The sequence below is a fragment of the Borostomias antarcticus genome, assembly GCF_949987555.1.
Source record: "Borostomias antarcticus genome assembly, chromosome: 11".
Lineage (NCBI taxonomy): Eukaryota > Metazoa > Chordata > Actinopteri > Stomiiformes > Stomiidae > Borostomias > Borostomias antarcticus.
Window position 1 is genome coordinate 26661059 of NC_140244.1, and position 11387 is coordinate 26672445.

The 11387-nt window shown below is 50.3% G+C and overlaps 1 protein-coding gene across 1 annotated transcript in view; it reads right to left on the minus strand.

The window, feature by feature from the left end:
- plxna3 (plexin A3) overlaps positions 1-9556 on the minus strand; it is a gene marked incomplete at both ends in the record, with an annotated part of 66207 nt that extends 56651 nt beyond the window's left edge. Inside the window, 2 exons of the mRNA XM_084446225.1 lie at positions 4111-4293; positions 8306-9556. Of these exons, the coding sequence (XP_084302351.1) occupies positions 4111-4293; positions 8306-9556 (1434 nt within the window). The remainder of the gene's footprint in view (positions 1-4110; positions 4294-8305) is intronic.
- Between the last annotated feature and the right edge of the window lie 1831 nt (positions 9557-11387).

Genomic DNA, 11387 nt, shown 5'->3' on the forward strand with positions numbered 1-11387 from the left:
GAACCCACAGAGCGACAGGCTGAGTTATGGCCTGTTTGAGTCTAACATAACACACTGTAGGTTGCACTGCTAGACACTAGCCAGTGGTGTGTGTGTGTGTGTGTGTGTGTGTGTGTAACGTAGGCCCATACGTCGTGTGTGTTTGATGGTACCCGTAGGACCAGCGTCCCAGGGGGAGTGTCCATTATGTTTACTACAGGCAGAGGAGCACTAGCCCGTGTGAAGCTGTTCACACTGACCACAGCTGACGGAAGAGACGTCACCGGGGCTCAATATGTCCCCTTAACCCTTTCAATACGACTGTGTCACCGGCAAAATATTTGTAAGATCTTTAGAAGTCTTTAAAAAATATATCAAAAAAATTCCAACATTCCAACACTTCCTGAAAGCTGAGAAACTGCTTTCTAGTAATATTGGGAAAATCCAATTAATATTGGGAATGTTGGCACTGTACTTTCAGGGTTAAAAGGGTTAACAGGACTCATTCTGTCACTCACTCACTCATTCACTTTACTATTATTCACTGTACAGGGTTGCAAAATTCCAGTGATATTCACAAACTTCCTGGAAATTCCCAACGGGAATTTACTGGGAATTAAATGGGAATAAACTGGAAATGGGATGTTCCCATGGGATGTTTGTGAATATTCCCAGAATTTTGCAGCCCTACTCACTTGATCATTCACTTACAGTACTCTCACTCACTCACTCACTCACTCACTCACTCACTCACTCACTCACTCACTCACTCACTCGTCCACTCACTCACTCACTCACTCACTCACTCACTCACTCGTCCACTCACCCATTCACTCACCCACCCCCCCACTCACTCACTCACTCACCCACTCACTCACCCACTCACCCACTCACCCACTCACTCACTCACACACTCACACTCTCACTCACCCACTCACTCACCCACCCACTCACTCACTCACTCACTCACTCACTCACTCACCCACTCACTCACTCACTCACCCACTCACCCACTCACTCACCCACTCACCCACCCACTCACTCACCGACTCACTCACTCACTCACTCACTCACTCACCCACCCACCCACCCACTCACACACTCACACACTCACACACTCACACACTCACACACTCACACTCTCTGCGGTGATGTGGACATAGCCGGATGTCCAGCGATTGTTTGGTCTGGCTGACATTCCCGGCGCTAAGTGGAACTGTCATTATTTTCTCTGCTGCAGGTTGGCGTCGCCTGATTGGTTCAGCTACGAAAAGCACACAATTCACTTCATTCTAAACGTTAAATTCATCATCACTGTGGAGGGCGGTGAATTGCCGTTTATTAACATATAACCCAGAAGAAAGCGAGGCGCTGTGCTTGTCCGTGCCAGACAGGGCTACAGGCCCACATTCTTCAGCGCGTTTATTTACCAGAGAGTCTGTAACTCGTGCTTCAGAGCCACATTCATCTCACCAAGATCACAATCTCACTGAAATATCTCTACATAGACCACTATATCTGCTAGGCTTTATTTCACTGAGAGGACAATATACACACGCACACACACACACACACACACACACACGCATACAGTACATACTGTACCTACATACATACACTGTACATACATACATACACACACACACACACACATACAGATACACACAGATACACACAGATACACACACAAACACACACACACACAAACACACACACAAACACACACACACACACACACACACACACTGTTTTCAGTGATAAATGGAAGAGCAGGAGGAATGGGGAAGAGATGTCCTCTAAATAACCAGAAAGGCCTCAGCGCTGCGCTGTAATGGAGGCGTGTTGACATGGCCTTTAAACACCTCCGCGTTCACACAGAGAGAGGAACAATGTTCCTAGAGAACCAGGGATCTAGAACAATGTTCCTAGAGAACCAGGGAGCTAGAACAATGTTCCTCGAGAGCCAGGGAGCTAGAACAATGTTCCTAGAGAGACCGGGAGCTAGAACAATGTTCCTAGAGAACCAGGGAGCTAGAACAATGTTCCTAGAGAACCAGGGAGCTAGAACAATGTTCCTAGAGAGCCCGGGAGCTAGAACAATGTTCCTAGAGAGCCAGGGGGCTAGAACAATGTTCTTAGAGAACCAGGGAGCTAGAACAATGTTCCCAGAGAACCAGGGAGCTAGAACAATGTTCCTAGAGAGCCAGGGAGCTAGAACAATAATCCTAGAGAGCCAGGGAGCTAGAACAATGTTCCTGTTCACTCACTCACTCACTCACTCACTCATTACATACACTGGGACTCCGTGACCAGCTCAGAGGGCCGGGGTCCTCCTAGAACCAAACCTCCGCTGGGGTGGAACACAGGACAATCTAAAGAGAACCACAAGGAACCTAGGGAGAATCTGGGAGGATCCTAGAGGAGAACCACAGAGGAACATATCGTATAATAGAACATCTAACGTTTACCCTAAACAAATCAGGCCTGTTGCTGGTGTCTCAGCTAAGGTTCCCACAGCACAGAGACCCTGGAGGAACCGGGGAACATTGGATCAACGCAGGAGAACCTAGAGCAGAGCCCTAAGAGGCCTAGGAAAAGGTAGAAGGTGGAATCCAGAAGGAACCGAGGACAAACGCAGACGGAACCACCCAGGAGAACCGTGCTTAAGATAGAGACTCAGGCTTCAACCGCCAACTCAAGAACCAGCTTTCCTTCACCCCCCTGTGAAAAATGGTTCCTCCCTGCTCCTCCTCCACGATGGCAAGAATACATTACCTTTATCTTACACTGTATAGAAATGGCACTTATTGTGTAATTTGTGTAATTTGTACATTTTGTAATTTGTAAATTGAGTATTGGAGTTTATCTGTATTGAGCATAATCTTGGAGCCGGCAGCAACAATGATGTGATGAATAAAAGTAATGTAGTGATGAATAAAAGGAAATCTTGAATGTTGAGATGAGCTTTGCCTCCCGACGCTCCCATGAACATCTCTCCACCTCCTAGGAGCAAAACTGTGAGCGCTCCTGGCCAACGCACCGTCAAGACGACACGCCAATCCCAAAAGACGCCTCCCGCCTCAGCGTTTGACCACAGCGGCCTCGTTTTTGCGCGTTGACCGTATTCAGAGCCAGGGTCTCGACCGCCAACCGCAATCTCTAGTCAAGAACGAGGCCCCGGAGAACCCGGTTAAGAAGAACCCAGTTAGAAGGAACCCATGAGGAACCTAGAGAGGAACCCGGGAGCAACATCGCCTCAGTTTGAGTCTCCACCGCAAGTAAACAACAGGGTCGTGGCCTAAAACCAACAACAACAACAACAACTCCTCCCAAATGGAATGAATCAACAACGCCATCGATTTCCTCTCATAGCAGAGAGACAGAGAGCCCGTAACGTTCCACCTGACCACAGACAGGCCTCGGAAAACCAAACCTCCTGGTTGTTCATTGCCGAGCCAAACTTGCTGGCTAAGACATCTTCCATCAGGATGATTTATGAAGACCTTGTAAACTGCTGGGGATAGAAAGACTGTCTGAACGTCACGCTGTACTACCGCCATGACCAGCTGTCCAACACAGTCTGTCTACGTAACGACAGATTAACAGTCTGACTAGATAACTTCAGATTAACATAGTCTGACTAGATAACTGCATATTATCATAGTCTGACTAGATAACTTCAGATTAACATAGTCTGACTAGATAACTTCAGATTAACATAGTCTGACTAGATAACTGCATATTATCATAGTCTGACCAGATAACTTCAGATTAACAGTCTGACTAGATAACTTCAGATTAACAGTCTGACCAGATAACTGCATATTAACATAGTCTGACTAGATAACCTCAGATTAACAGTCTGACTAGATAACCTCAGATTAACATAGTCTGACCAGATAACTGCAGATTAACAGTCTGACTAGATAACTGCATATTAACATGTAGTCGGTCTAAATGACTGCAGACCAACATGCAGTTTGCCTCCATAACTGTGGTTTGCCTCATGATGGTGGATATTGAGGAGGTCCGACCCAAACTAGCCCGGTCAAGGCCGGCCCGTAGAACCACGGTCCCGACAAAGCGACAGCGTCTTGGTCGAACGCGACGGAATCGAAACCGCTCTCTTACCTTCTTAAGATGGCCGCTCCGGGTCCCCACGAACACCACGGAGTGCTCGCCGTAGGTGTAGGCCGCCACGGCGCCCATGCCGTCGGAGCGGTCGTCGTAGAGCGGCGTCCCCTCGATGACGCGCAGACCCCCCAGGGGCTGGTTCAGCACCAGGCCGCAGAAGTCGTCACCGATCTGCTTGGGCTGGAGAGACAAAGGACAGGGAGTCAGGGTCATTAGATCAGATACAGGCCAGAGGGTCATTAGATCAGATACAGGACAGAGGTTCATTAGATCAGATACAGGTCAGAGGGTCATTAGATCAGATACAGGACAGAGGGTCATTAGATCAGATACAGGACAGAGGGTCATTAGATCAGATACAGGACAGAGGGTCATTAGATCAGATACAGGCCAGAGGGTCATTAGATCAGATACAGGCCAGAGGGTCATTAGATCAGATACAGACCAGAGGGTTATTAGATCAGATACAGGACAGAGGGTCATTAGATCAGATACAGGACAGAGGGTCATTAGATCAGATACAGGTCAGAGAGTCAAGGTTATTAGATCAGATACAGACCAGAGGGTCATTAGATCAGATACAGGCCAGGGAGGGTGAGGGGATGAGAGGTGAGAGAGGATGAGGGGATGAGAGGTGAGAGAGGATGAGGGGATGAGAGGTGAGAGAGAGTGAGAATATGTGAAATATCTCAGCATTTTGAGATTATTATTTAGTATTATTTTAAAGTATTGTTTACTATTATTATTATTATTATTATAACCATTATTACTAGTTATTATTATTATGATTATTACTAGTTATTATTATTATGATTATTACTAGTTATTAATATTATTATTATACTATTAGTATCAGTAGTAGTATTAGTGTTGTTAGTATAATGTTCTAAGTGTTATTAATTGCAGGTGTGTTGTGTCAGTGGTGTGCTGTTCTCAGAGCATGTCAGGCTAATGAGTGTGGAGATCTGCAGCACAGCTGTGAGAAGTCAGAGAGGGTTGGGTTACGCTGGGCCGTGCCGTTCCAGAGAACGCTCTCCATCTCCGCCGCGCGCCTCTCATCACGTACGCCCTGTACCGCTACGACGACCGTGGAAGTCAAGAGCTCAGCTGTCCGCTCTACATCTGATCCCCCCGGACCCCCGCCTCCCACCCCCCCGGACCCCCCCCCCCCCCCACCCCGCCGGCCCCCCCCCGCCCCCCCACCCCCCAACCGAAGGCCGTGACCAGCCACCACCCCGCCATACCTAACATGATCCAACTAAATAAGAGTCATCTCATCTATGTTGTGAAATATAACGACTATAACTATTGATAATATTTACCCACAATGCAGTGCGTTGTGTTGCCTCTGTGTATGAAGTGCGTGTTGTGCGTTTTGGTCGTTAACGACAGGCTTTAATGTGTTAAATTGCACACAAACCCTAACCCTACATGATCAGGGTTCCCAGGTCGAGGCCGTTGGTTTGTTTTGTACTTCTGTCCACTTAGCCGGACGCTTTCGCAAACGTCTCTGTTGGTTTAGGCTCGTAAAGTAAACGGGTTCTTGAGTAGAACAGACAGTACTTCTACTGATCCACCGACGTTAATCTTTTACGTACAAAGCAAAATGTACTCGGCAAATGGGGGTAAATGAACTCCGGGTAGCTCCCCCCCGGCGGGGGGGTAACGTGTGAACAAACGAACGCACGCACGCACGATCTAACTGAGACAGCGGACGAAGCGACCCCAGTAACCCCCCCGACGCGAGCGTGTCTGCCGGGCGGCTAACGTGTGTCCCCTCACCAGCGCTCTCTCCCAGCGGGATCCAGGCCGTTCGCCACAGAGCTTTTATGAGGGGTAAATCCATCAACGCGGCCGGAGGAAGCGCCAGGCGGCCCGGAAGGCCTGGGTCATTACCTGGAGCGGCGTGGCTGACGGGCTGACGGGCTGATAGGCTAACGGGCTGATGGGCTGATAGGCAGCCAGGTTGTAATCAGCCCCTGCTGTACTCCCACTAACTGGGCTGGAGCCATGCTGATCATAATTACCACTAGCACAGCCCCCTCCTTCAACACGGGGTACTGAACACACACACACACACACACACACTAGCACAGCCCCCTCCTTCAACACGGGGTACTGAACACACACACACACACTAGCACAGCCCCTTCCTTCAACACGGGGTACTGAACACACACACACACACACACACACACATGTATGCAAGCACACACACACACGCACACACATAGACACACACATGTATGCAGGCACACACACACACACACACACACACAGAGACACACACAGACACACACACGCACGCACACACATAAACACACATGTATGCAGGCACACACACATACATACACACATACCACACACACAGAGACACACACAGACATACACACGCACGCACATACACGCACACATAAACACACATGTATGCTGGCACACACAGACAGACATACATACACACACACATACCACACACACAGACAGAAACACACACAAACACACACACACAAACAAACAAACACACACATGTATGCAGACACACACACAGACATACACACAAACAAACATACCACACACACAGAAAAACACACAAACACAGACACACACACGCACAAACAAACAAACACACATGTATGCAGGCACACAAACAGACAGACATACATACACACACACACAGACATAAACACACACAAACACACATATACACACACACACAAACAAACATAAACACACACATGTATGCAGGCACACACACACGCCGCCCTCTAAACTGGGTCCTAATGGATCTTACGTAATAATAACAATAACATCACCCCACCCCCGACACACACACACACACACCCCAACCCCCGCTCAGCAGCAAACAGCCAAGCCAGCCTATATCCAGGTCATCTCTACCTCCCCCCACTCCATCTGCCTTTGCCCCCCCTCTGTGATCTCTATAGTAGTAGTGTGTGTGTGTGTGTGTGTGTGTGTGTGTGTGTGTGTGTGTGTGTGTGTGTGTGTGTGTGTGTGTGTGTGTGTGTGTGGAGGGGGTGAAAGGAGAGCATTTCGGGGGAGGGAGAGGTAGTAGGACCAAACGACGACGGCATAAAGTTTCCCGCTGCCCGTTGGTTCTGCGCCTATTCATTACTCCCAGTTCTCCGCCGCGGCCCGGCAGCGGAACCCAAAATCGGCGCGGTCCCTTGCAGAACGGGGGGGCTCGGAGAAGCAGCTCTCCTCGGCTGTGATTTAGAACCCAGACGGAGAGGCGAGGAGGATAATACTGTACAGAACGCCCTACGGTCTGAGCACGCCGCGACTCGCTCTGTTAGCAGCCGCCGGACAGCCCGCGGTCAGTCGAAGCACATTATCGTCCGTCTAGTGTCCTTGCCGGAGTCGGATACGGGCGCTCGCACGCTCGGGCGCCGGGGGGCGGGGCCACGCACCGCGTTCCAGCGTTTATTTATGTAGCGTTAAAAAAAAACACGTTCAATTTGTTCCGACTACTGGATGTAGAGTGAAAGTTAAAAATCGGTGTTGTCGTGTGGTGTGTAGCGTTAAGACAGATGGACAAATGGACAGACAGACAGAGAGACAGAGAGACAGATAGATAGAGAGAGAAAGGCAAAGAGACAGACAGACAGAGAGAGAGGCAGGCAGACAGTCTGAAAGAGAGACAGACAGACAGACAGAGGCAGGCAGACAGACAGGCAGACAGAGAGAGAGGCAGGGAGACAGACTGAAAGAGAGACAGACAGACAGACAGACAGACAGACAGACAGGCAGGCAGGCAGGCAGGCAGGCAGGCAGACAGACAGACAGACAGAGACAGACAGGGAGGCAGACAGAGAGACAGACAGACAGACAGACAGACAGACAGACAGACAGACAGAGACAGACAGGGAGGCAGACAGAGAGACAGACAGACAGACAGACAGACAGACAGACAGGCAGACAGACAGACAGACAGACTGAAAGAGAGACAGACAGACAGACAGACAGACAGACAGACAGACAGGCAGACAGACAGGCAGACACAGACAGACAGACGGGCCGACAGACAGACAGACAGACAGACAGACAGACAGACAGACAGGCAGACAGACAGACAGACAGACAGACAGACAGAGAGACAGACAGACAGACAGACAGACAGACAGACAGACAGACAGACAGGCAGACAGACAGACAGACAGGCAGACAGACAGACCGTGTTGATGCAGGGCAGCTCCTTGTTGAGTAGCCAGGGCAGAGACAGCTTCCCCTCGCCCCGGTAGCACGACTTGATCCTCTCGCGCATCGCCAGGTTGATCTGGTGCAGCGTGAACAGGCACAGAACCGTCTCCCGGGGCGGGCTGGCCCGGTTCTTCTGCCCCTGGGAGAACACCACGAAGAGGATGTCGTCGTCCTCCGAGAGCCCCAGCGCCTGGGCCAGCCGTCGGCCGGGCTTCTGCTTGTACGCCGACTGGACCAGGCGGTACTCCACGCCGTCTTTGGTGCACCCCAGCGGGAACTCCACGTAGGAGTAGAACTCGGTGTCGTCGGAGCACATGCGCACGATCTTGGAGGTGAAGAACTTCTCGCCGCTGGCGTCCATCTGCGTGAGCTGCGTGTCCAGCTGCAGGGTCAGGAAGTAGACGTAGGTGCGGCTGCTGAAGCCGTAGACGTAGTAGATGTCGAAGGCGGGGTACAGGGACAGCGTGTCGGACGGGATCTTGATCTGCGACGAGACGAACTCGTCCTGGTAGACCAGGCTGAACATGGACACGCTCTCCTCGTCCGGCACCAGCTTCCGGCTGGACAGCGTGGGGAAGTACTCCGACTTCCCGTCGATGGCCGCCCCGATGAAGAGGCGGCTACCCTCCTTTCTCTTCTTCTTCTTGTCCCCTCCTCCTCCTCCACCTCCTCCTCCTCCTCCTCTCTCGTCCTCCTCGCCCACCACCACGCCCGCCATCCCGTCTGCCTCGCGCGCCCCGGACAGATAGTGCTCCTTGCGGTGGTGCGGCTCGCCCAGCTTGAACAGGTCATCCAGGCGCAGGAACTGGCACACGCCCTGCCAGATGGAGCCGCACGCCACCAGGCGGTTGCCGGCGTAGTCGACCAGCAGCAGCTTGTTTACGTTGTCGGAGAACTCCAGGCGGTGGGCGCAGGCGCGGACGCTAGGAGGCGGGTAGCAGCGGGCGTTGTCCTCCACCGGGCCTGTGGTGTGCGAGCGCAGCTCCGTCAGGTTGGGCGAGAGCTTGAGGACGCGGTTGATGGCGCCGACGAAGACCTCGCCGGTCTGACGGTGGACGGTCAGGTGGGTCAGGCTGGTGTCCGTCACCCGGAAGGAGGAGGAGGAGGCGGAGCCGGCGGCGGCGGTCTCGGGGGGCGGGGGCGGGGTCGGGGCGGTGGGGACCGTGTGACCGGCGGAGGGGAGGAGGCAGAGGAGGTGCATCAGCAGGAGCCATGCGGGGGTCATGGTGGAGAGTGTTTGGCGCAGGGGGGGGCGGGGCGGGGGTGGAGGGTCAGAGCTCGGCACTAGAGCTTATTGCAGTCCTTCTTCAGTCTCAGCTTCAGTGGTTCATGTCTGGAGAGAGAGAGAGAGAGAGAGAGAGAGAGAGAGAGAGAGGGAGAGGGAGAGGGAGAGAGGGAGAGAGAGAGAGAGAGAGAGAGAGAGAATGTTATTCCAGAGATGTATTTTGCCAGAGTAACACTGTGCACTCTCAGTTTAATAGCTTTATGCACTTAAAGATGGACTGAAATTGCTTCGCTTACATTCCGTACTTCCCTCGGTGGCAAAAATAGGCCATGTCAACTGTATTACGAAATAACATGTTTTTTTTGTTTTGAATTATCGAAATTGGCATTTAAAAAAAAAATCACTGCGCCACCTACTGTGGTTATGTGCCCCATTTTGAAAGTGCTGCTGGGTAAGGAGGAGGAGCTGTCTGGGGTTGTGACTGACGCTGAGGGCCAGGCTGCTTCTGTCAGTCAGGTCTGGCAGACCAGGCCCCTGACCGGCTGCTCTGCTGTGTGAAGCACAAACACAGACTCGTACACGGCCTCCCGAAGGACACGAACGTAAAAAAACAACAAACAAACAAGCGGGTAGAATTTTTATCAGGGTCACTAGTGTCAAAAGAACACAAGACTCTGCGGTCTGTATTTTTCCCTCCTTTTTGAATTGGAGGGAAAAACCGAGTGGATTTTGCAACGAACTGCGACTGAACCCTGGAGCCGTCCAAACAATTCGATCAAGCGCAGTACGGAGGAGTACAGAGAGTAGCCACAAAGAATGTTTCTAATATTATATTGTGGATGTATAATTGCGGAGTATATGATGAACTACCTTCGCCTGGCTTACGAGGGCGATAGCTAACGGCTACATTCGCTAACATTAGCAGACATAACTGAAAAGCAATCTTAGCATCAACATAATTATCACACACAAAACAAAGCAACAAGAACTGAATATTATTTAGCTAAGGAGATTTGTTGACTTCACTGCAATATGACACAATATGACAAATGTACTGAAATATAATATTATTTTTATCTTGGCTGGCGCAGTCAACCATCCACACATTGAGGTTGCCCGAGTTCATTGTACTGCCCTGCAGGGAGAGAGGGCTGACTTAAGCTGTATACTTTTCTGTCATTTTAAAATGGATGTTTTAAATAGCATTGCAGCTCATCGGTAAACGAAGTGATGCCACTTGACTGAACGGAGACACAGAGTCTGTCAAACGGACCCACAACCAAATTCAGTCTGAAATTGAAGGACTGAAGGAGACCTACATGGTTTCAGCCACGGAAACTTTGTGACAGGAAAAATATATTTTTTTCCACATTTGGAGCCGCAATGGATGAAAACGATTTGAAAGTTTGTAAGATGGAAAACAGAGAGGCAAAGTGGTCTCTTAGTACTGCTCGTCTAATCAAACATACAGAACCAGAACCCCGGCTGCGTTTGACGGTGACAGAATCAGCCCATTCTTCTTTGAAATGTCTGTACTTTTCTCTTTCTTGTGGCCATTTTATTTCTGAGTCATACCACTTATTTATCTAATTTTCACTCAATTTTGTATTCGTTGTTGGCTTCTAGTTGGGGCTTGGCCTCGAGCAGAGAAATTCTCCGCTCGCAGCCGACCGAGAGAATAATTAAATTAACAATCCTTCAAAACAGTGAAAGACAGGCTGACTATATGACTGTATTACAAACGAAACCCGACTTTATTGAGTTCGTTTCAGAAAATCAATTTATTTTACTTGATATTATCAGTTGTTTTGTATTGGGCCGTGTGAGGGGC